Source organism: Nesoenas mayeri (assembly GCF_963082525.1).
Source record: "Nesoenas mayeri genome assembly, chromosome: 15".
Classification (NCBI taxonomy): Eukaryota; Metazoa; Chordata; class Aves; order Columbiformes; family Columbidae; genus Nesoenas; species Nesoenas mayeri.
In genome coordinates, this window is record NC_137559.1 from 11,921,439 (window position 1) to 11,949,180 (window position 27,742).

Below are 27,742 nucleotides of genomic sequence, written 5' to 3' on the forward strand. Positions count from 1 at the left end.
TCCGTGTATCCAGAGCAACTGTGAAGATTTTTATCTACCTAAAATACACAAAGCCATGAAAGATGAAGCTAATACGGAGACATATCACTTATTATTCTTCAAAACATGCCACTCTGCTATGGACTGCAGAAGTTTTTTTGATACTTCGCTTTGTAACACTCATGGTAAACAGAACTTAGTTTCAGATGTTTATTGTGAGAATCTGCCAGGCGGTACAGAAGCTCAGAGCCGCATTTGCAGACAGTGGGTGATGGTCCCAGCCCTGGCCACGCAGGTTCATGTATTTCATGTGACGCCCTGCTGACTGCACCGCTTATCTGGACAAAAGGGTTCCCCCAGGAACCAGCTCACAAAACTGGGGTGTGAACCAAGGGCAGGATAAGCAGCCTTTTACTGCATTGCCACTTAATCCTTCACAGCATTTTTTTACTCTCAGATGGCAGAAGCAGCAGCCTGATAGTTTGGACACACAGCTGCGCTTGCTGTCCAGAGCATCCGCAGTTGCTGGAGCGCAGTGCCTGCTCTGGTCCTCATGGCAGCGCGGCTGTGACAGCCCGGGGAGCCACCTGCACATCTTCTGCGCCATGTCCAGAAAACACCGCTCCACCCACATGAGGCATGGTGCTATTTATGCATGATTTGTACTTTCATGTGATTTTTTTATTGCTCCTAGTGTTTCACCCAGGAGTAAGAAGGGAGAGGAAAAAATATTTGATTTTTCACATTAAAAAACAGGCCATAATAATACCATAATTCTAATAAGTTTTTGGAAGTTTAATTTTCCAATAAATAAATATACCTAAGTTTGCAAGTATGTTTAATATAATTTGATACATTTTCACATATCTGTAACTGTGAACAACTACCTTCTCTCTCTTCAAGAACATACGCATTCCATTTTTCACTACCTCACCCAAACATATGATCTCAGTAAGAGGAATACAAACAGTCCTGGTAGGAAATTACATGCAACTGGGAAAATACACACGGCTGTTTATCTAAATTGTTTCCAGAGGTGTATTCATAGTATCTCCCCATTTTTGTTTGTCCTGAGCTTCACACATTCCAGTACTCTGTAAACAAGGGTATGACAAAAGCAAGGAGAGGATGTAGGATAGTTTGCTGATGAATTTAGGAGGAGAGGCTGGAAAAGGCTGCACATACACAGCTTGAAGTAAAATAATATACAGTGCTTGAAGGTGCAGAACCCCTGAAGATTAACAGTCCTCCGCAGAGATCAGAGCTCTCTTGTTCATCCATGCAACAAAAACATTAAAAATACCCGAAATAGTCCCCCAAACCTCTACATAATACTCTGTTTTCATATGCAATCCAGATGTCAATCCAATTGGAAATCATGGGGAATCCCTAATCAGAATTACATCTACTTTCTGTAGAGATCCATGCAAGTAAATAAATTGCAATCTGATAAGCCTCTAAAATGTTTAAACAGCCTTGTATTCCAAAATAATTCAGGGTTGTAGCTCTCAACCTGCAACCCGGTAAAAATCTATTTGTGTAATCAGTTTATCAAGGCATATTTTGAAGAAAATTTCCAGAAAAGTTCTGAGCGTTATGTAATTACTGATTAGAAGAGAATGATATAAATATGCCTATCAAGTGTCCTTGGGATTATTTATTTTGGGTACTTATGTTTAATCTAAGAGACAAACAATGAGCATTCTCTTATCTTAAGCTGACTGCAGATGCTGCAAATGCAGATAAAAGCTTGAGGTAAGAAAGTGGTTAAACCACTTAATGTTCTAGTTTACCCACTAAGAGAATAACTCAAACATTTGTTTCCAAAATGCAGTTTCGGGCTATGACATTAGGGAGAGGAAGAGAAGAGGGGAGACTTGAGTAGTATCCATTTGAAAAACACTTTTCAACTGTAACTGTAAAGATGCCTATGTTTTGTAGAACAATTTCTATTGCTTGACTATTTCAGACTTATGCTAATAGAGTAGCATAGGCCTGGATATAGCTTTCTAAGGAAAGAAAGGAAAGAAAAAAGATTGAAATAAGGCATCCCGAATTTTCAAAGGGCCCTTTCTTCTAATCTATCTGCTTGGATAATGCGTCCAGAGTGGCATTTTGTAATGACAGCAACTTTCCAACAAATCAATAGTTATTTAATTCCCAACAAGCTCTCGAGTCCATTAAACCTGATTACATTCACCCATTTCAGTTGGGTGCAGTTATTTTTCCTACACCGGCACTTAATCTATAACAGGAACTTATGAGAACTTTCAAAAGCAATTTCAACATCAATCAGCATAGAGTGAAAGGCACGATTTGCTTGTAATTATTTATTGGACAGGATGGCACAGGGTCTGACTGAGCTCTAGCGTTCGACCTTCACCCCCAAATTCTAATGGATATGAAGGCCTGCTTGATGTGTTCCAGTGTGCTGCCATGTCTCACTGCATTAAAAAAATAGCATCAGCTTGCATGTCCCACAAGACAGATTTTCAATACCTGACAGTGGCCACAGTGAAATGCTATATTTCTATTTTAGACATGTGTCTGATATTAAGCCTAAAGAGAAGAACACAACACACAGGCTTTGCTTGCTGAACAGACCTATATGAAGAAAAACATGTTTCATGCTGTGACTGCCCCTCTATGCCAGTTAACTTGTAGTAAAGGAGAATAATCAAAATTTGCCTCTCCTCCATAGTTAATTTGATTGATCATGAGCATGACACAGAAACACCATAATATACATCTGTGCCTCTTGACCCTGCTAATGCATAATACCTAACTACTGCCATTTAGAGGGTACTCTGTTTTTTCTTTTTCTCAGTGTTTGGAACTGTTACTTGAATTCTTTCTTAATATCTTCTAATACTGTAAATAAGAGAATACTTCTTGCTCAATGAGTGTCTACATGATTTGGTCAAAATCCTATCAACAGAAAATTCAGTAGTACCAGTTTTTGATAAAAATCAAATCAAAACCAGACAACACAACAACAACAACTAATCTAGTAATTGCTAGTTAACTTCTAAAGTACAGAACTCTTGCCCTGAAGCAAGATCTTACACTTTCAAGGTTCAAATGAATTAATATGATGTGCATAAGGATTCCGTGAAGGTGATGTATTTGTATATACACAAAAACACAATCTCTTTTTCACTCAGTGTGATGCAAAACATATGAATTAATGCATATTTAACACTATTCATATTTGCTGTGCTGAAACACTTAACCTAAACACATCGTGGTAAGTTACTTTGTCTTATGACCTGCTATGGGAATGCTGACTCCCTCAAGAAACCTGGAATGGATAGCAAATCCTCTGCCCTGTGGTCAACCTCGTGAAGCAAAGGCATGAATGTTAAACAGCAGACAAATCAATACAAGCAAATATAGCTCAACTACACCATTTATTCAGCCATGAGAGATGTCAATACACAGATTAGGGTGATCCATCTTTTTGATTTCCTACTGTCTTCTCACTGACTACATGAGAGCTTTTGCCTGTATTAAAAGTGTTTGCTTTCTCAACCATAAAAATTCCAATTATTACTCTAAGTGCACTAGAATTAAGTTGCTTGTTGGAAGTGGCCTTGCATTACCTGAACAAGTCCAGCGAAGTATGGTGCTGCCGGCAGAATCATTGGCACTCCACATGGATGTAGCAAAACTCCTTGAGACGACAACATGGTTTAAGTGATAGTATTACTCCCACTAAAGCTAAACACATCAATTGAAAGTTAGGGGAAAATCTATATACCAACTTCTTCCAAACTCAGAGCTAGAACCAAATAACTTCTGTCAGGGGCAAAGCCCACATCAGCTGTAAAAAAAAGAAAAAAATTGACGTCAGCAACTCTTAATGTTAAAGTTTTCTTCAGAGACAACAGATACAGACAACAGCTGCAAACCTAGCTCTACCGAAAAAGGAAGGTGCTATTTTGGGACCAGCTTAAGTAACATGACTGACCAACTACTCTTTATCAGTTCAGATTTTTAAGGACTATACACATACAGATCAAATTCTGTACAGAACTACTGATTAGAAATATTTTTCTATCAGTTCTGGCACATAAATGACAACAGTTACTATTAGAAGCCATTGAAAAATAATCAGGTTTATCATGATTGCATAAATAAATGTTTCCCTGTACTTACAAGCTGTTAAACAATATTTATGTGAGAGTTAAAATTTCAGTCTGCTATATTGGATACATCTTCTGTTTTGATTCATTACATGCTTCTTGCTTATTTTGAATATTTGAGTTAATACAAGCTAACAACTTCTATTAACGGAAATTATATTTTAATGGCTTTTCTAACCTTTAATAACATCTGTGTTGTTACATTTATCACAGCTTTTTTAAAAGGAATCAGTTTGACCTTTAGCGTGTTTCATAGTTGTTCTCCAATTAAACTCACACTCTCAGTGTAAGAGACAAAAGGGTGAAATTTAGGCTGGTTTTCCCCTAAACAAAACAGATTTGCTTTTCAGTGTACTACTTGCAAGACATTCTCTTCCACAGGTAATCATTTTTACTTTAGACAAAACCAACTTAGTCACTAACACTTGTTTCATGTGCAATATATATTCTATTTCAGATATGACTAATGACAGGAATTACAATTGAACAAGACTTTTTATTTAAATCAATAAAGAAATAGTTAGCTGCTTCAAACTTCATGTTACGAGTTAAAAAAAATGAAAACACAAACTTCTCCTGCAGTCTTTGAATAACCAGGGTGCTTCACATCACTAATTTCAGCTACTTGATTTTGTTGCATAATTACTTTTCCAGATAACTAATTGCAGACAAGATTTGATGTGATACTCAATTATTTAATGTCACATTTTGACCATCGTGAAAGGTTTTCAGTAATTGATTCCCATGTATCAAGGCAGCCGTGTTGCGTGATTTAGAAATCTACCGTAGCAGCTGCACATTGGCCCTCATTACTATCAGCCTTATACCATTTCTAACTTTAGCTGGCGAATTGTGACCCTCTGTGATGCTCATTTGAGAGGCTGCCAATGAGGACAGCGATTGTCACATGATGAAGTGATGTTTACCTACTTGTATCTCCCGTTACAGAATCACTTCAGTTTTCTGTTGAGGATAACGTTGTGCACGCTACTTATCTGACTATTCTTAGCTCTTAGTCATATTTCTTGCTCTTATTAAAGAACAGAACCCTGTGGTTTAATTATTAAGCACACAGTAGGCTGACACATCATGGATTTTGCCAAAAGATTTTCATAAATTCCTATACAAAAATCAGTTCTTTCATACAGAAATATATAAACAAAAGGTATATATGAGAAAGAGAGTTGCCACTGCGACTCACTTAAAAGTATTCTATTTCATTTGGTCTAACAGATTGAGTTGCATTTGAAGAGAGATTTCTTTCACCTAGAATGGAGATTACAAAATGGATTCTGCAAGCTTTACTCAAATGACTCCAGTGGGACAACTGACATAAATAAGGATTGTTAAATTGCTCTGTAAAATACCGAGTTGTTTTCTTGTTTCAGCATGTATGTATTTGATAAGATGTCAGACAACCTAAAGAGCAAGATGATTTGTACAGGGAAGCACAGACCCAAGGGAAGGTTTTCTGCGATCTGTTTTGGGACAGGTTTTGCTTAACATTTTCATTAATTATTTTGGCACAAGGCATCATGCTGAGGAAATTTCCTGACGACAAAGTTGGAAGGTACTGTCAAGACTGAGAAGGATAAGAATATTCCATAGAAAGAATCGCTCAACCTTACGGATGAAATTCAATAGCACAGAAGTTAACATCATGCTTCTGCTAATAACAGAAACTTCAGTTCTAAATTCAGGAGGAAGAAAAGCAGGACCTCACTGCATCTATTTAAGGAATTTGAGCTGCTAGTGTGATGCAATTATGGAAAGGCAAATTATTAGTATTTCTTATTTTTTTTTTTCCTCAATAATTACTTGATTTCCTAGAGATACTTCCAATAGCATACAGTTCTCTTCATCCACATGGAAAAAAAAGTCAAATTGAACTACAACAGCTGTAGAGAAAATCCTCTAAGTTGTAACAGGAAGCTAAGAAATTTTGATTTGTTTATCCTAGCAAAACAATCTGTGAGCAGGGAAGAAAACAGTAGGAGGAAGAGACTGTTTATGCTAAGGACAGTCTTGGCACACTAAAAAATACAGAAAAAAATAGTTATGAATAAATTTAGGATGAAAATATTTCATCATTTAAAAAAGTATTTTGCTGTTGACTAAAGTGAGGGTCTAGAAAAGCCTTCCAAATCCACAGTAACAAAAAACATAGCTTATAAAATAAAATTATACGATGGCAATAGCAGTGTGTCAAGGTTTAAAGGTTTAAAATCACTAAAGGAGAACTAGTCTTGTTTTTAACAAAACCAGGACACAGTAGCAGTCTGAACTCAGCAACTTACAGCAGGATGCTTACAGTCCTTTGCGAGCAGTATAAACATTCCAGAATAATGAAAATAACAAATGTCTAAAAAGCATTCATATTTACTACATTCCAGACTGTAATATATAAAAATAAACTTTGAAAATAAACTGTAGTTACCTGTTTTAATGAAAGGATGCTTTGCTTGCCTCACTATAACAACATGCTTCTAAATGTATAGCTGTTTGGCACTCCAAATCCAAGCTCTGACTTTCTGGTTGGGCTCTTTGATGATGTCCCATGTGTGCACCAGCTACCTAAGTTCGCACAAACCTCTGTGAATCAAAACCACAGAAGTACAATACAGCTTTACTTGCATCTCCGCCCCATGCCAAAATCTGAACTTACGCCAACGCGACTTCATCAGCTTCACCAGTTCATAGTAACACGTTTGTTCTCCCTCCCAGCCACACAAAAACGAAATATTGAAGTTTTACAATTCACCATTAGTTAGCATTAACAGTCACTCTTGTTCTACAAGAATATATCGAATACATGAAATTTGACCATAAAGAGTGCTGAGGACTCATAGAATGAGCCAGAAGAGTATTAAATATGCTAATAATTCTGTTTCACTTTAGCAGGACTTCTAGCATGATTAAGGTTAAGCATGGGCCTAAATGTTTTTGTTAGGACAAAGCCAGAATGGTAAGTACGACGCACATCAACCATCTGTCCAAAGCCACCGATGGTGACAGCACTTACTTCATGTCTACTCCAGGAACTCTTAGTCCCTGCAACAAACTAAGTGTGTGTGGGTGGAAAAGGGGAGATCATCTATTTTAAACAACTATACTGCTTTCACTTCCATTACATTCTAGAAAATTCTAATGCTGTTAGGAAAAAAACCTATAATGCTAAGCCATTTTCAGTATGCTAATGGAAGATATGTTTCTTTCAGCTATCAGCTCCCAAAGACTGTTTTTTTATTTTTCAAGGATCTTCTGAAATTGAAAACTGATTTAAAATATGAAAGACAGGTGAAAAACACAATAAAATAAATCAACACTGGCTTTATATTAAAATATATATATACACACAAATAGAATCAAAGAATCTTATTTGTTTCATTTCTGCAGAATTTTGCTAAAAGGCAGATATCATTTATGAAAATGAACCTGCAGTTTTAAAAATTAGCAGCACTATAAGAAATCAGTCACATTGCTAAGAAGTTCATAGAATAGAATACATACTTTTTTTAAACTTGTTAAAGACTATTTTTGCACTAATAATACAAGACATTATTTGAATTCGCAGAATCACAGAACTGATTAGGGTAAAAGGCTATAATTATTCCAGACATAAACTGACTGAACAAACTTCCAAAATCTGACAGAACAGTCCTTTTACGAACTTGCCTCCCAGAAAGCAGCTGGTTTTAAAGGTGAACAGCATAGGTTAAGCAAGCTAAGGCAGCAGCAGCAGGTCACCAAATACATAAGTATTTTGGGCCCAGCAGTCTAATGCTCTTATGGTTTAGCATAGAACTGAAGCTACTGACAGAAGTGCTCCAAGAGTGATTTCACTGAGGACTTGCTAAGAAGTCATTTGAAATGGGAAGGAAATGAAGACTGCTGTGCAGTACGGATGCACACGCAAAGAAATAAGGCCAGAAGTATGTCTGAAAACCAGGCTACACATTAAGGCACAGCAAGAAAAATGAAAATGATGGAAAAAGGGCCAAGGTTTTGATCCCACCTGCACAGAATACCTCAATGGTGCATTCAACAATGACCAAAATATTCCCCCAGGCAAAAGCAGACACCTAGTTTTGCTACGGTTCAAGGTAAAAAATACTTTAGCAACTTCCCTGGAGACACACTGCCTGGAAAAGGCAGATCCCTGCAATGCAGTCATCAGCCAATCAATGATGTACGCTCTAATCAGATCCTGACAGAAGTAATCTATTTAGACCACCTTTCTTCCAAATCATTAACTCTTCTTAATGCCTATATCTTGTTCAAATACCACAAGCAATGGTTCTTCCAAATGCTATATAACACCAACAAACTTCAAATAATTTCTACTTCCTTCCCACATCGGCCTAACTTTCCCATCTCACAGATCATAAATAATTCATGTGCCACTTCGGTGCCCCCTTCATAGCTTATGCTATGGCATATTTGATTCCTTTAAGCTCTTCTTCAAGTCTTACATTTTCTGGCCACCTTTATTCTTCTTTAAGTGTTCTCCATTTCCTCTTTAAGATGTGGTTTTCTGGTAAAGGAAAACCCATCACTGAGAGGCTAAAGTAGTTTCCAAGTCTCCTGGTAGTTTCTCCCACCCACAGAAACTTTATTGTCTCTAAAGATGTGTTACCAGATCAGCACCATGCATGCTCCAAAAGAGGAGATGAGCTGACACTGAACAGGGTTGTCTGAGATAAGTAGACCCAGACATTAAATGGAATATTAGTTGACAGAAAGAGCTGTCCTGCATGTCTTCCCCCACCCTCCCAACCATGACTGATGCCGCTTTTCTAACTTTTCTAACTAGTCTTCCAAAGACTATTTCCACCTTTCTGCAAAAACCATCTGGGATCAAACGCTGTTTAATGGCACCAGAAGCACTAGCCAGGCTTGACCCCTGTCCTCAGCTGCTGACTGTGTTCCACTCTTCCAAGCAAAGCTTTGAGTACATGTAGGAACTGTTCATGCCACGTATCAGCTCCCCAGCCAGGTCCTATTATACTTAACAGTAGAACCAAAATACAACCTGGATATTTTAGTGACTTTTAAAGTAGAAAATATCACATATACAAATCAAAGGTATCTACTGATGTCATTCTGATATAAGTATGGCAGATACTGTCAGTTTGTCAAGCTTATAATACATCTCAGTTTATCCTAGTGTATAAGGCAAAGCTATAAAAACTATGTAAAACTGGGAGAGTGCGTCTTTTTCAAGTACGTGAAACACTTGTGGGATACATCACATTTGCTATTAACACATTTATCTTCCAAACTTAAAGTTTCTACTTGAAAATTACTTTAGCTTGTAGGAGCAATTTAAAACATAGCTGCAGTTCAAGCTGAACCTTGGCCAATCCTGTTTCTTTGGTTTCACTAACTCCAAATTTTCTATTTTTGTTGTCAGCAGTGTGCAGTGATTTGCCTGCTGCTCTAATACCTCCCTGGCTAAAGCATGGCATGTTTACTTTGCATTTCTTTTGAAATGCTCCCAAAAAGATCACTTCTCCCTTCCTCCTTGCATTGCTCCACAACACATCCTTTTACTGCCTCAGCAACCACTTGTCATCACCTTCAAGGACTCACTTCAGCTACTGAGCTTCCCTTTTTCAGGAACATGTGAAGGCAGGGATTTTTACATAAATGGCTTACCCTCTTCTACATACTTAGAAATCTCCAGTTCCTGCTTAGACTAGATTGCTAGAGATATATATTTGTCTCCTGATAGTAGATCAAGTGATTTACCCTTCAGTGAGTCACAAAACACATTCACTTACATAGTCAATAAAAGTAGGCTAGAGAGAGGAAGCAGGTTATAAAATGGAGTTAAGGGATGCCTCTGTGGCTGGACTTCCCTTTGGCTATCTCAGAAACATAAGGATCTGTCAACATCCATACATATTCTGGCACAAAACCAGAGAACAATCTGTGAACCACTACTCTCTGAAGAAAAAAAGAAAAAAAAAAAACAAACCAGCTACAGGTACCTTTTGACTTTTAGTTTTCATATAAACTAGAAAGATTCTGAATCCCAACCAAATTTGTGTTTTGTACCAGCATTCATGTCAAAACTAAATCAGAATGAATCTGGGAACTTCAGTAATTTAATGTGCTGGGCACCTAACTATGAAGAAGGATAACGTTAGACTATGCAAGAAGTCACACCTGAAGCTACAAAAAGTGGTGCAGCACACACAGTGACAGAAGCCACCTGTACGGCAGCTCTGTCCACGAACAGTTCCATGGCCCTGTACAACTCTGCTCTGTCTCCTGTTGTCCTGGATATCTGAAAAGACCTAGCTGCCAAACTGGAGGAAAATACTGTTGCTTTAACTACCAAGAGTTGATTTTGAGAGGTGTACGTAACTACCTATTCAAAACACCGAAGATGTGTTGCAAAGGTCTTCACCATGTTTCTGATGTATTAATGAGCACTGCATTGCTTTCCTTTTCTTACAGAGTTTCATACTGGCTTTTAGTACATAATTCCTATTGGCTGGATAGTGTACCAAATCAGTTGTGATTTCAATGTTGGCTTCTGTAAGAACAAACTCTTTCCTATCTCTAGACTTTTTCAGATACCTTTCACTACTCTGCTCTTGACTTTATCTGTCATTTCTTAAAACATTGAGATAAGCCTCCAATCTAAGGTGAAGTTAAGCAGTTTTGAAAATTTTGCATGAAATGTAGAACAGACACTTTAGAGATCTCATGCTTGTTTGATATTATGCAGTTACATGGCCACACTATTGAAAATGACATGTGTCTTCCAGTGGTGTAAATGATAAGTGGTATCACATATATCTTTATTTTTAAAAATGCCAGGCTATATATACGTATTTCACAAAATATGTATTGCTATCATACTTTCTCACATCTCGTTTATTTATTTTTCTGTTTCATGTGCTGGGATATAAGATGCCCAAGAAATACGTATATTTGCATGTATTTTGCCAACAGGTAGGAACGGTTTGTAATCTTCCTGTTGGGGTGCTCTTATTTGCAAATACAGACCAGCAACAACAAAATGTATTTTTCTTTGCAAATCAGGAACAGACTGACTTCTAATCAATATCCACTCTTAATGAATCCTATTGATATACTCAAGCAATGCCATGGTAGATCATCATCGAGTCCACACAGGATTTTTGCCAATACTTGAGCACATAAGCAGTTTCAGTATCAGCTCATGGTCATCTTGTTGATATCAGTGTGCATAAAACAGGATCTCAGGAATATAACAGTGTATTCTAGAACAGACAAGCCACCGGCCTGTCACTGTCCTCAATCAGGCGTTGGGTGTGTGGAGATGACAGGCACAGCTTTTTATTGCCAGATCTGGTCAAACAGACTTCTCTCTACTGCCGTAGTCAGGCTACTCTGACTACTGTATCACAGGAAGCTATGACTTCTTCTTGACCTCAATTAGCACATTCATTATTCATCAAAGCACAGTTTTCATTTTCTTCCCTTGGGAACAGCAGAGTATCACTGTGAGAATCTTTCAATACAACTTCAGCCCCTTAATACACTTGGGATCTGCTGACAAGTAACAGCTACTCATTCCCCTGAGTAAAGTTCATATTAATAGGACTGCATGGTGAATCATGAGATGGTATTAAATCATGCCTCCTGCCTGTATAAATACATCATTCAAGCACCCTACTATGCCAAGCGCAGTGGTTTGATTGCAGAAACCAGCATAGGGTAGATATCCTAAGTGAGCAGGGTGCCTTGGAGGAATAACCTACCCAACTCCCAAAATAATAATGACCCTACAGGTCTTTAAAGGGATCAGAGGGAATTTTCTGTTCACAACTGACAAGTTTCATACTCTCCAGAGATAAAAATATCAAGACCTGAAGGCATTAGATGTAAAGCAAGCTATAATTCAGCTCTATTTAAGACATCGGCAATAGTTTCTGCGTACTGAAGTTTAGTCAAGAATCTGAGGCAGGCAGGATTTGCTGAAAGCATCAGAAGGCACAGTTGATTGGAATTTTGCCTCCAAATCTGAATACCACTAAGTTAAGAAAGCTTTTTTAACTTAATTGCTACTTTATATCTGAAATCAATTCAGTTTTGTAGGTATCTCATAACGCAACTGTTGGAAGACATACTTAATCCCATAGTCAGCAATTCAGCCATCACTCCCAAACTCAGTGTTACAGGCAGCTGCTGTGCAGAGTTTATCCAGCCAACAGATCACACAGCACAGGAGAACTGGCCTTTTCCTGAGATGGGTCAGATCTGCCCATAGTCTAAATGTCTGTGACTGAGGCCAAGTCTACGGGAGTGGAACTGCTCTGGTACTCTCTGCAGGCACCTTCACGTAAACAGCTAGTACACAGGAAAACGGCTTTGAAAGAATAAAGTTCCCTGGATCAAACTTCAACAAAGCTTCCTGGTAATACACTAAATAGATCTCACCTTAAAAAATCACATCATGTGCTTTCTTTCCTCCCCTCCCCCAAGACATCTTAAACAGTATTCTACTTATCCATTGCACATTCTGGTTCTAAACAACTACTCTACCAAACAGGTGATTTTGTACAGCAAGGCCAGTGGATACTGAATTCATGTGAATACTTGATTTCTAATGGTAACTCTCACAACACTGTCCTCAGGACAATGTAAACCTATGGGGATCATGCTACTGATCAGAATAAAGCTGAGGACAGAATAAGCACCAAAGTACAGAAAACCCTAACGCTGTTGTATCAATGCCAGATGGTAAGAGCCTTTCCTGTCATCCACTTAACAACTTTTTTATTTTGGGTTAATTCCATTTTATATTAGAAGGGAATAAATAAAGGATGGTCTTTTTAATCTCACCTTCATTTAGATTCTAATCAACCTTTGTCAGTGCCCTTGGAGCGCGCCAGCAAAGGACTGGTGTAAATTTGTGCAGAGAAGGACAACAGAAGAGGATTATTTCTATTTTTATTGAAATCAGTACTTTAGCTGACTTAAGCTGATATTAAGGTCATTAGCTGGATATGAGTAAGATTTTATTGCTGCAAGAAATAAGACAGAGAGTAAGTACTCTCCTCATAAGACCTGAGATATACTCAATTCTCCTGCAGTGCAACATAGGAGGATCAGACACCAAATATTTAACCCAAACTCTTTGACTGAGAGCATCTAACCTTTTCTCATGATTTTTCAATAGTGATTTGTTCCTAACAAGAAGAAATGGAACCCATGATACTGTTCAGTAAAAAAGCAAAACACCAAAATGTGTGTCAGTGAATACCAGGAACAAATGAAAATAAGAAATGTAATATTCTCCTTCAAGTTTTGACCTGTGTTGCTCAAACATGAACCTCACTCAAAGTTCATATCTTCTTGTTCCCACAGAAAAAACTTTGGCACATCTGGATTATAAATGGTATAATTGGAAATGACAGAAAAGTGCTACATAGCTGCTTCTAAAGAACTGTCAGATTTCAGGATAGTTCATGAGTCAACTGGGACTAGTGAACTCTTACAGAAACTATTTTCAGAGGTATTTAACAACCGCGGTTGAATACTGATCTATTTGGCCATTTGTGGTACTAGTAAAGGGTTAAAATTCCTGAATTCTCATCCTCTACTGTTCAGCCCTGATTAGCTCTTTTAAAATCATGCAAACAAAATACAGAACAGTTTTGTGCTGCGCAGCCCTAATTCCTCATGAAGCTTTGCAAATAACCAATGTCCACCCTATCACAGATGAGATGCCGCCTGCTCTAACTTCATAAATCTGTAAAAATAACTTTCCCTTAAGAGTTTACATAAAGCAGTTTCAAGATTCATTCTCTGCTGAACGTGGGCAACACAACCACTTGCATAATTTTAGTGCAGATAAGCTAAACTTAAAACTAACTTACAACTATTCTGAGGCAAAATATACCAGAATATGATGATGAGAGAAAAGGCATATAAACTGTACAATGCATTAATTTTACAGCAAAGCCAACGACAACACCCATAGCAGAAGTCAATAAACTGTGTCGATCTACCCCAGCAGAAATTCTGTTGCTGGTTTGCTTTCCCATTAAAATCCACCTCTGCATTGCATACTAGAAAAAAAGCCCATGAATGCTCCATTCCCACACATCCATTTGAGGACACCTACATGGTTGGTTTGGTTGTATACAAACACATTTATTTGTTCATAATAAGCAGTTCCCAAGAGAGACACCCTATCAAACCATTTAGCAATAAACATTCTACAAAACTACAAACACACATACACAAAAACCACACCACAAACACCACCACCACACCAAACCAACCCAGTTCCTCCCACACATACCCCACACTGTTTTCAAGGTGTTTCCAGAAACCCAAAGTTCCCTACAAGCAGCATTCCCATAGCATTCCTTCTTTTTAGAAATATGTATTTAGAAGTTCCTATTTGAGTTTCCGTTTGTCACATGTTTGTGGAGACTCAAAACTGCATGTGCAATCCTCCACATCTATTGAGGAACGTTTCACTGCCACTTGAAGGAACAGACTTGAGATTTCTGTTTCATATTTACGTATTTTGCTGTTGATGCATGTGGATAGGCAAGAGGGAGCTTACAAAGTATTTCCAACAAGCCCTTACACTAAAAAATTGAGGAATTTCCAACCTATGCTACAAACAGAATGCCATTTTGTAAAATGACATTTAAACAAGCACCTGGACCATAGTCCTACGTGACTGTTAATAATGTATACTTTTCTGAGTAACTGTGTTTATTATACACCTTTGTTTCCTTTGATTCCAGTTCTTTACAGATATACAAGGGGTAGTTTAGTTCATGTTAAAATGATATTGAACAACTTTATTTCAATGGAAAACCTGTGTATACTAAACAACCACATTACACTAACAGCATTTCAAAGGCTTGAAGTGTACACATGTAAGAAACAGCTATAGATAGCTATAGCCCCATAATGGTATACAGTGGCACCTCAAGAGCCACTGAAACACCACAAATGCATGTTCTGCCTTAAACATTTTTAATAGGTGACTTTCTGTAATGATAAAAGCTACAGAAGGCCTAATTTTAGGATTTGTTCATCATTAGCATCTGGAAATATTTCTTCTTCATTTTATTTTCAAGGCAAAAATAATCACATGATCTATAGATGAAATGTTTCAGTGATTTACCCTCATCCATCCAGGGAGAGTACAGTGGACATCAGTGTTACATAAAGAAACTTAAAACAGTTGACAAGTACATTAAAACGAAAAAAAACCCAACACAGGTAATGAAACAAGCGCTCTCCCAACAGGACATCCATTGGTAGAAGAGTCAAGTTCTACAGTGTTGACTCCCTGCTCGTACAATACAACTTCCCTAGGCAGGGGAGTATTGAGGATTGTTCTACCCTGAGTAGAATCTCTAAGAGCAAAAACAGTTTGAGCATTGCCTTCCCTAACTGATTCTCTGGCAACAGTATGAACTTTTACTCAAAAATGAGTAAATTAATACTTTTTATGTAATCAATAAGAGTTCATAAGTAGCTGTTTCAGTAATAAATAAAAGTTAACACACATTTCTAATTTTTGTATTAGCATCCACAACTCAAGAGCATTATTTCACCATACATTTCATATATAAATAAGTTTAGTAGTGGTGAAATCAACATCCCATATGTTAAAAACTATGAATTCACTATTAAGTAAAACTGCCCAAGATCATAACATATTTTTAATGGAGTAGCATTTATTCAACCAAAATAAAATATTATTGTGCAAACACTAGACAACTAATTACATAATGTACCTTTACAAAATTACATAATATGGGTGCAGCTTGTTTCCCTGTTTCTGTTTGAAAAAGAGATTGTTTAATAACCCATCAAAGCTATCTGTAAACCAAGGAAACAATAGAGCAGATGTTGACTGTTGTCTTGTGCCTCACAGACATAATTAAATACAATGAAACACACACACACCCAAATAACAGAGGACAAACAAATACAAAAATGGTTCTCTGTAAACATAAACCTTATTTACGGGGCACCTGCCTTACATTAATCTGTGATATTTAAACCAGTGATGAAAATGGAAAAGAAGGTATTTATCTGCCTTTGGACTACGGAACAAACTACAAACAAAAAATTCCTCTTAGTTTTCCATAACTTTAACTTCTGCAGTACTGATTCCCACATTGCTGACTTCCCCAAAGCCAGGAGGGAACTGTTTTTCTTCGGTGACAAAGCCAGGCCAGGGCAGTCACATTTTCTCTAGACAAAACCTACATGAATCAGAGACTCCGATCCAAATGGACTAAACCCACTGTGCCTGCTGCGTCATACAACGGCTTGAGATTCCCCTGGAAAGCCACGTTCCCTTTAATTGCAAAACACGTTCCCTGTAATTATTTTCTAGCCCCTCTTTTGTAAAACATTAATAGAAAGCAAAGATTAGATTCCACGAGTATCAAACCAAGTGTTTATTTTCTAGGAGAGTGGCCTGTAACACTGCTTAATATTCTAATTTAGATCAGAATTTGAGATTTTTTTTTAAGAACATCCTTCTTTATCTTCATTTGTATAATCAAATGTAGATATATATTTTCTTTCATAATATCAATATCGATCCACTATTTGAAAACAATCGTTATGTTAATAAACACAAAATGAAGTGTGCAATCCTGCAGTTGCTATTAGGAAATGACATTTCCAGATTTAAAAAAAAAAAAAAAACAACTTTGAAAATTAACACTCACATTTATTGCAAAATAATATACCTATTTTTGCTACTAAAAATTATCTTGATTTTAAAATTATAAATGCTTTAATAAGCATTATTATTTTCCAAAATTTTATATGAAGAAGACAAAATTTGTTTACTGCAAACATTCTGTCTGTACATTTTATTTAATTATTCCTAAGTAACAAGACAGAATATAATGTGATCTGCATCTCTTTATGTTAATAAAACCATGCTAACCTCTTTCCATAGACAACACCAAAAAGCATAAATACCAAATGGAAAACAAATGGAAGTATAATGCCACTGTGAAGCAAACCAATCAACCCTAAAACAGCTGAGATAGATCTCATCCAGTAGTTCATTCATTCTTTATGGAAAAGAAATGAAAATATTCCTAGGTGAGCCAGATTAAGAAAAAAAAAAATCCACAAAAAACACAACACACAACACACTCTCAGCAGCTCTGAAAGGTTATAAAGCACTAAATTCCTTTGATTTATGAAGGCAGTATCCACCGCATTGAGCAAAACAACTCAGCATGCCGGGACCCTTTTCCCTGAAATTCCTTTATTAACACAACCTGGCTCTGCCAGTGAACAAAAGCAGTGATGCGGTGTGTATAAATCATTAATACTGTGCTGTGCAATGGCTGAATTTCCTGTGTGAGCTGGAAAGCCTTCCTGCACAACAGGGATTTTGGGGTTGGAATTGGCTGCTATGAAATGTACTTCATCATTCTCCATGTTTGACGCTTCCCAGTAGCTTTGTGCTTTTCCTTTCTTTTTTCTCCCCCAAGCCCAGCAACTGCAAGAGAAAATTATTGGATTTTGTGTCTGCAAATAAAGGAAGGAAAAAGAAGGAAAGAAGCAAGCCAGCCCATTTAGAAGTAGAATCCTTTTCCCTTCATTTCAAGACAGGTTTTGTTCAAATGAAATCTACTAATGAATAAACGTTGTTGTTTTTGTTGTTTTGTTTTGGTTTTTTCTTTCATGTTTAGTTTACCACTTTGAACCAGAAAATAAACTGAAAAAAATGTACTGAAAGTGGGGTTAGTCTTAGCAAACACAAAAGAACAAATCAACCATCATTGAAAAGGCGACTCCTCTCCAAATGAAGTCATTTTCCATTGGAGCTTTGGGTTTTTTTTTTTGAAGAGCAGGAAAAGCAGGTAGAAAGGGCAATGTCTGGGTACAAAGAACTCCTGAAGTTATCCTGAAGTTGGCTGCATCAGTGTTTTTTTTACTTTAGGTATACCAAAAATCTTGCCCCAGAGCAACAGGCAATTCCACGTGCACATGCTAAGCGCAGTATTTTAAGTAGAGCTGGAAAACATGGTAGCAATGGAAAAGGAAAAATAAACTAAACCTCTTGGAATTGCAGTTTCTGAGCTCTCCAGTGTTTTTTGCAGTGACACACACTGAACTCGGAGAGGGAACATCAAAACTACTTCTCTTGCTTCTGAGGTATGTGCAATACAACAACTAAAAAGTTTGCTTTTTCAGACTTCAAAACTAAGTAACAAGTAGTCTCTATAAAACATTCTCTACTGAAATACTCTTTTTGGGGTTAGAATTGGAAAAAACAGAGAGTATGACAGAGAGAGAGCAATGCTGAAAAAGCAGTCTCAGACCATATGCTACCCATCAGGAAAAATGACATGATATAAAGGTAACTAAGGATACAATCAGTTTTCCAGCTAGGCCAGAGCATTATTCTGAATGTACTGAGCATCAGCTCCACCGACAAACAAATTTATCGCCATCTAAGCTGTAAATATTTAAGACTCTTGGAATGCAGTTTTGCAAAAGTGAATGAGCTAAAGTCAGAATAGGGAAAACATTCCAGTGAGCCATTTTACACTTCTGCAGCCATCCAGCAGGCTAAAGATTACAAGAATAAGCCTGCAATGCATGCAGAAGTCCCTCCGCATTACACAATAATGACATTCTGAACAGAAATAAATGAAGCCCCTGCAGTGCTATTCTGTCAGCTTTTGAAAGTAAATAACTTCGCTTCTGACAAGAGAGACATTTTTTTCCTCCTCCTGCCATAGAGCATTAATTGAGCTATGCAGCCATGTAACATCCCAGAGATAGGACCAATACATGACAAGGAAAAAAAAACTTGAGGAAGGAGGGGACACTCATTGAATATATGGGCTGCTCAACTTCTTTTCACCCCCAAATATTCACACTAGCTCTGTTTTGACAGGATCTTATTCTCTGGGAGAATTTTTAACAGGTTTTTTGTCTCCCACTGTAATACTTAGTGAAACTTATTTCAAACAAATACTTTAAACTCGCAGTGTCTTAAGAAAGACTGCCATTATGAAAACATAAGCTTATACTTTCAAACTTCTTATCACTCCTTGTTTGTGAAGTTTCATGCCTAAAATCAATACCTGTAATTAAATATTTAATTTATAGAAGACATACTGGACTCAGTAGAGATAATGAAGATAGCTATAAAGAAAAAGGTTATGAGAAGCAAAACCAAATAAGTAGGCTTCTGAGCAACAACAACAACATAATAAATGTTAGTGCAAATCGGTAAGAAACTGAGGCATTTCATAAATATGTGCACATCTCACAAGTATATATGAGATGTTACTATAAATTTATGCACAGGTACAAAAAAAAAGGCCTATTTGAGATGTTACAGATAGGAAGACCAACAATTTTATGTGTGCTTTGATGTAAAGTGTCAAAAGGCAAATTTAAAAAAATGGTCTAAAATGAAAAACTTGCATTCTTATTCATGAGCATGTGAACATCTTCGGTATTTCAATTTTAAAGTACCACACAATTCTTTTCCATATCTGGGGAAAAAATAAAAACCAGTGACTCACTGTGAACAAAAAATAATTCACTGAACGCTTCAGTTCTTACTACAGTATCTAATTTTGATTCTGCATGTGTTCAACACAACGAGAAAGAGCAGGATCAAAACACAGTGAGATCTCTCCACAGCTGGAGCCTGCTACAGTGCAAAAGACCAAAAGCCCAACTACAGCTAGTCAGGATACTATAGACATTAGATATGCCATTTTCTCTAATTAAATTCACTGGGCTGCTGCACTGACAGAGTAGGAGGGGAAGCAAAATGTAAAAGAAGTCAATGGCGCTGCACTAGGCAACTCAGAGGTAAATGAGCAATGCTAGCAAAGAAATGACAGGAGTTCCTCAGGAGAGCTCTTGTACTACACATCACACTTTAAAACTGATAAATCAATCGCACATACACCTTTAAAAGGCAGGAAAGCTTGAAGGATTCTTAGAGGGTGTTGACTTCTCCTTTCCACTAACATTATTCTAACTCAGTAAAGCACGGTGATAAATTTAAGTGTCACAATTTCCATCACTTTCATTTATACTAACCACTAAATAGTTCAAAAATATTTTGAACAGAATATTAACATTGATGATAGTATTTATTCACCAGTTGAGAAATACAAACACTGAAAAACAAAAAACTTCATAGTCTAGTATTGCATGGCTACTGGTCAAAAAATCTGAACAAACTGTATGAAATACAACTAGTTGTCCTGAGAAAAAATCCTGCTTTCATAACCACTGCACACTTTCCTTGGCATAGAACACACCACATATTTCTTCAGAAAATAACCATACATCTACATATTTAGCAAACATCAATGAAAAGTGACAACTTACAAACAGCTCACAACAGAAAATCCAGCCATCACTTTTCAGCCGAAGTGTTTTAAATTGTTAAGAGAGCGCAGTTATAAAAACAATGATTCTAAGTCAAAAATATTCACCTGCTTCTGCCACATGGAAGCTTCCTTGCAACTGCTCTTGCTCTTATATTCCAAAGCAGCAAGCAGCCTTCTTAACTGATTCTGGTTGGTTGAGGGGTTTCTCTGTTTGGGGTTGGGTGAGTTTTTTCTTTTTCTTTTCTTCCTCTCTCTTCTAGTATTTTAAAGGGGGAGTACTTAACGAAAGCACCTCCTCTCGCTATTGTGAGAAGAGACTGACTTTGTTTGACAAGGCAGGAGCTAAATGCCCCAAACTAGCTCTTATTCAGAATGAGACTGCACTTGATCTCTAAGCCACTTCTCATTAGTCTCTGGAAAACAACAAAACAGCTCTTGAGAGACAAAAGACATGTAAACACATGAATTGATCTTGAAACAGAGGTGGAGTTTCAAATACCAGTTTCGAAGATTACTGGTGAATAAGAACAATCTTATTTGCCTTAGTTAAGAGAAACAGAACATCAAGACATCACTCCTTACTTCTGCATTAACAGTACATCTGGATGTAAATATTATGCTCCCACCTTTTGAGGTCTGTTTCATTCATATACTAAAATTCCCTAAGAGTGCCATAATGCTCCTGTTGGTGCAAATGCACCCACATGACAATGTTTGTACCACGGTAATTCCTTTTTTTGTTCTAACAGAGTACTATAATTTATCTGGCAAAATACAGCTTTTTACCCTACATGTCTGAATAAACAAGCACTATGTTTCTCTTGGGGCAGCGAAGGTGGTTAAATGAGTGAGAATGCCCTGAAAATATTGCCTGCCCTCAGTCCATCAGCTACTGGACAATTATTCAAGGCCCAGCTGTAAGAAAAACAGATGGTGAGTGAGCATTAGTAACATGGACTTCTTTTCACTCATGCAGTCATAAGCAGAGGTTGTATGTATTCACATAAAAATTGTCATGAAATAGCAGACTGAGAAACAAAATTGTGCAAAGACAGAACTGGTAAGCTAACAGATGCTTAAAATTTTCACGAGCTAAAGTCAAGAGTAACTGATTTTACAGGAGAGCCACAGAGTGGATGAGTACTGTAAGTGGTAAAGAAAGGCAGTGTTCTCATGATAGGTTTAAACAGTGTCATCATAGAACATCAGTCACTGAATCCAACATACCTGATCTTTTGAAGACTCACTGAAGTATAAAATGCAAAAGACATACTTAGAACTGGAACTGCAATGGTGGCATTCAGCAATTGATGTGCTTGTGCTCTATACAAAAAGGTAAACTGTATCCAGGAATTGTTCATCCTTTTAAATTCTTTTCAAAATTTTGGCACAAAGATAATCTGTTCTAATCCTCGTTCCATTATTGACACTATTGACTACATCAATTGAAAATGCTACCAAATAAATCAACATTGAATTAAGCCACGAAGAAAGAACATGATAAAAAGTCTTTCAGAATCCTATAAATCATCAGATCCAGAAACATGACATAAGTAGCTGAGTGGGGAATTCAGCTTTTCTCCATAGTCATAATGCTTAGGGCCCAAATAAAATTACACTAATTTACCATGTAGGCACTAATGGAATAGCTAGGCTAGAGATGGAGGGCTTGTTGGTTTTTGTTTTGTTTTCATGGTGGATTCTTTTCATCATTGATACAAGAGCTGTACCGTGATTACTTTCTTGAAGAGAGAAAGGGTTGATATTGAAGTTTCAGTTCAATTGTTTTCGATCTGTGAATGTCCACTATGAGCAATTGTTCCATTTAAGAGGAATTACCCTTTGTACAAACCATTTCACTATTTAAAACAAAGCACATCTATCATCATTAAACAGGAGAAAAAAATTACACATTTTAAAATAATGACAGCGGGACTGTACACTGTGACATGGAGGTTTCAAAACAACACTTAACTTTGTTATTTTACTCCGAAAATACGAATTAAATAACCCTATGTCCACACAAACATATAACATAGGAAAACACTAGTTAACATAAATAAGCCTTCATTAACATATGCTCAATCCCAGTTCACAGGCAGTCAAAATTTTGCCTCAAGAACTACTTCACCCATACCTTTGATATAAGCTTGGGGACAGAAATTATTTCTTGCATTGATGTGTTGTATTAAGGAGGAGAAGACAAAGTAAATTTATTTAGTAATTTCTAAAACCATAAAATATTACCAAGTGATAGGGAGAGTGTACTACAAATCTGAGCTTCCTTTCCCTCTATCTTTAAATATTGACAGTAGGTAAAATCCTAAGCCAAATGCATCTACCCTTTTCCCAATTGTCCCTATCTTTATAATGACACTGTAAAAACTTCCAAATGTTGTTTAAAAACTCTTTCTGGATTTCTAAGTTGCAAGTATCTCAGTAAAGGAACATTCAAATAATTTCAGACCATTTCAAATAGCTTAACTAACTCAGAGGCATCCTTCAGTTTTTGTTGGCGTTTTCAAGTGAATATCTTATTGACAGCTTATCTAAAATGTGAACTAGGCCTCTCTATTTATTTTCAGCTGTGTTTTCAACAGTTAAGCTTTAAATGTTTTTAGGTGAAAGATCCTATATGCACAAAGCGTTTAAAAAAAAAAAAAATCAGTTCCTCACTTAGCTCTTAAAACATTATATAGGAGCATAATCTGGAAGATTCAGGGCAAAACCTGAAGTTTCTAGCACTAGTCAAAGTAGCAAAGCACTTCTGTGGGTACACTGTGGAAAACCATGTATCCATTTCTACTAAACAAACTAACCAGGCAGTGTTAGCTTAGCAATTATAAAATGGCCAATTTCAAATGTCTCCCAAAACACAGATTTTCCCAAATGATTAATACAGCTCCACAGAAAACCACCATCCTCTTGGCTACATAAATATTTATTGGTTTGCTCATCTTGAGAAGAACGTACTGCCTGTTATGGCTTTCAGGAAAGCCATATTTCCGATTATAAAACTTACATGTGCCAGAACACTAGCGTATTTAGCATATACACATAAAGAGAGTAATTTTTTTTCACAGATTCTAAAGAGACAGTAAAGTTTAACAACTGAGAGTTCAGTTGTAATTCAGATGTCTGAATTCATTTTATTTGAGGTGCAAGAGAGCAGGCATGTCTGAAGTGCAACTTTAAAGGAAAAAAGCAAACAAGCTCTATTAAATAGGTTCACATGCCTGTGTGCTGCTGGTCACAGGGTCCACAGGCGGGAGAATCACTAATTATTAAGTTGCCAGATAAAGCTTTGAGGTTACCAGTATTTAAGAAAGACAGACAACTTTATAGGGTGAGAAAAATATTTACAGTATCACTGAAATTGTGGTATTAGCAATAAACATATAAAACACAGGTATTTTTGTAGGTTTGCTAGAAATTATCAGATATAAGAAAAGTGCAAAAAAAAAAAAAAAAAATCAAGTAGACCGCCATGCTAGAAATTTATTAATGAATTTTGAAAATACAAGAGACTGTTTATCCTTTCCTATTTAAAAACCAAACCATGTTACATTAGCTTTGTAGGTAATGCCACCACAGTACTCTCTGTCTGAATAATTCTGAGATAAAGAAACTTGATTTCTAAACAAATACTTAACCAAACATATAAAATAATAAATCATATTTCAATTAAGATGATAATCGTCTGGCTCTCTAGGAATCCAGAATAACTGAAATGCCAACCAGCAAGTAAAACAAGCAACAAGCACAGAATTTTGAACCTGTCACAATTATCATCAGGAATTCAGATGACTTTTTAACTTATATGCAATTGTGATTAGTAGAGGCAGAATGATTCTAAACCGCCAATAGGATTAACCAGACGAGAAAGCCAACACTTTAAAAAAAACTTTCAACGTGGCAGTTAATCCATTTAAAGAGTTAAACATTATCCACTAGATATAGCACTTTGTAAAGTGCATTAGCAATCACTTCTCATCTTTCTCTCAAATGGAATAGATGGAATTCACTATTTTAAAGTAATCATTATGGTGGCACAGTTTCTTAAACCTTAAAGCAGTGCCATACTATAGATGTGTTTGCATAATGATACTGCAATAGCTCACACAGGGAGGCTATTATAGCACCTAACCTCACCTTTATGTTATCCTTTACCAGCTCCTTGTGTGGCCATGTTGACCTCTCACCTTAATTCACTTTTTTCCTGTCAAAAGCTGCATCTTTAACATACAGATTGTTGTTCAGCAAACTCGAACAAATCCAACAGAATAGAGGAGTATATTTCATATACACCCAGTAAGTGCACAAGTCGCACTGGATCATTAAAGCTGATCTATAAATGTCATTTCCAAAATGTATCCAGAATACAAAACTACTAAGAACATACATTTTAGTTATGACATGCCATTTATTTAAATATTAAAGACATCATATTTATCTGATGCAAGTTTTAATTGCAGATATATGAATCCCTCCCACATACATCTATAATCTATGGCGTATACAAGATTATAACTCCCATGCTGTAAGTCAGAAATGGTTTATACTTCACTATTGAAGAAAAAAAGCTAGAAAAGGGTTTACATCCTGCAAGTACTTGAGTCCTGTTCTTTCTACACTAACAGAAAAAAAATATTCTGAAATAAAAGTAAGCTTTAAATCTATTTTATTTAACCTTTAGGAACAAAAAGAAATACTGTAAAAAAATCTTCCAGGCATTTTTAAATACAGAAATAAAGTTAGACACTGTTTCATGGAAGTAAATATGCATATAAGCTACTGTAGTGGAAGTTGGAAGAAATGCCCCTATTTGTTACATTAGGCACAAAAATTTTTTTTTTCCCCTTAAGTTTCAGCAGAAAGTAACAGAATAAACAGGATTAATAATTTTTGCATGATAACATATATCTGTCTTGGCTCTCCATACCTACTAGATGACTATAATGGTGGACTCAGCTATAAAATAGAGAAGCAGAAACCAGTGATTCCAAAATACTAGTTTAAAAAAGACTGTGTTATTATCCAGTTATTTATTCCATGTTATAACAGAGAGAGGGTATCAAGTAGTAAATAAATTGGGGAGGAACAGGGATGGAAATACTTAAAAAAACCCTAGAAGCAAAAATTATATTAAATGAATTTTTTAAAAAATCTTAAAAACGGACTGAAAATTTATATCAACTTGCTGATAGCAGAACATTTTCAAAACCCATTCCAATGTATTTCAGTGACAGAAGTATTAATTCTGCACATACATAGCTTTATAAACAGCCTTTTTCTTTTTTTTTTTTTTTTTTTTTTTTAATGGTGAACTAAAAACCAGCTTGATTTTAATCAGCAGCATGTTTCAACTGAGACTTAAAATTCCTGGCTTCAAAGAAGGCTTAAACAAAATTGCCATTGGGCACATTTACATTAGAAGTATAATTTATGCCTGCAAGTGAATAAAGAGCAGTCCTTTACAGCCGAAACTCTGCTACAGTATCCACAAGAAAAGCAGTCAAAATACTGTGTTAAATATCTATCAACAGCATCAATAAAGACAGTACAACAACAACAAAAAAATGCAAAGGCTTGATGCTCTGTTAAAACATATTTTCTACTCACTCTCGCCATTCTTCAGTGCAGGCACAACATTCACTCCACACAGTGGGAGACATTTATACAGTCTATTCATACACAAAATACCTCCAAGATTACAAATCCCCCAACGATGCTGACAAAGCAGGCAATATAGGAAAAGAAAAAGTTAAGCAAACTTACCTGCTGTAAGTACATAAAAGTCAAGGCACAGGAGAGCTGGGGACACATGCCCACGTTCGGCAGTGCCACGCAGGTTGCACCCGTAAGGGGATGCTGCATGGTGTTGCTCTGAAGTCTACGTAGAACAAGTGAGGGGGCTTGCATGCAAGCACGTTTGCCCTATCTTGTCACTACGTTTTTTTTTTCCCTTTTGATTATTTAAGTAAGAAACAGTATTTCTTGAATGCCTTTTTTTTTTTTTTTTCCCCCAGCGCTATATCCCTACATTCATTTGTCAGCTAAGGCAACTTGGTAGATTTAAACTATGGATTTTGAACAGAGAGGAAAAAAAAGAAGACACAGCCTGCAGCCTATTGATGAGCAAATGGAACTTCCTCAATGACACAGGGAGCTGAAGCTTGTCTCACAACAGTAGCTGCTGACTAGTAGAGAGAGAGATTGACTCAGTGAGGCTCAGTCGGCTGGTGCTGATGCTGCACAGCTTCTCATTTGTCAAATGGGTCCTAGGGCAGGGTCTTTACCACTCACCAAAATTCAAATACTGCATTTTAAAAATCCCTGGAGAGGATAGGGAAGGAGAGAAAGTGAGCGCGCTGCATCACAGGCATCCATGAGATCTGGGCAATTAGTGTCATTGCCCAGCTGGGACTGAATGCCTGTTATGATTCTGCACACACACATACACACTCACACACACACTTTTTTTTTTTCCTGCCAGGACTCACACCTGACATAAAAAGGGCTTTCCCCTTCTAAGAACAAAAGTATGAAGCACAAAGTGGGGAAGGGAAAGAATCTTGGCTAGTCAGTGGATGCCAGCAAATATACAGTGCTATCAGTAAATGAGCTTTTTGTTCTTTTAAAATATAAATTAATTTCATATTTATGTTTCATTCACCATCTAGTTTCCCAGAGATGCCTATTGCATTACAGCAAAACCGTGAATTATCTGTGTAACTGCTGTAGCAGAAACACGAGGAATGAAACAAAATTCTGTGGCACATAGTCTACTTTACTGGGGGAAGGGGAGCAGTCTGGAATAAAGACTGCATCTCAAAATTAGTCTAAACCCCATCTCATCTAAAATTACAAATTCATTTGACAGCTAGTCAATCTGTTGTAAGGACTGCCCTATCAGGTTACATGGAAAAATTACGTTTGCAATTTTCAGAATTTAATGTTTACTTTTTACTTTGAGAGTGATACCTCAAATTAGTATTCCACTCTTGCAGGCTTTTTCTTCCCCCTCCCCTTTATTTTATGGAGTAATAATTATTCATTAGTAGATCTAGTTAGTCTTTATGTAATAAAGTAGGATGTGACCTGCAAATCAAATAATTTATACCACAGCTTGTCCTTGAGGTCCTACATTACAGGTCTTTTTTTTTTTTTTTTAGATACAACTTAAGTAACACAGAAGATACTACTATTTTTAATTAGAATTTGACAGATGAATTAATTATT

The 27,742-nt window shown here is 36.6% G+C and overlaps 1 protein-coding gene across 13 annotated transcripts in view; it reads right to left on the reverse strand.

The window, feature by feature from the left end:
• Positions 1–26,680, reverse strand: part of RBFOX1 (RNA binding fox-1 homolog 1) — a gene marked incomplete at both ends in the record, with an annotated part of 262,864 nt that extends 236,184 nt beyond the window's left edge. For 7 of the 13 annotated variants that reach the window (XM_080354213.1, XM_080354212.1, XM_080354219.1 and 4 more), the window contains one exon: positions 3,582–3,668. In XM_080354213.1, coding sequence (XP_080210339.1) covers positions 3,582–3,668 — 87 coding nt within the window. Of the gene's footprint in view, positions 1–3,581; positions 3,669–26,215 lie in introns of those variants that run through there. The other 6 variants (XM_080354223.1, XM_080354222.1, XM_080354218.1 and 3 more) reach the window with 2 other exon arrangements.
• Between the last annotated feature and the right edge of the window lie 1,062 nt (positions 26,681–27,742).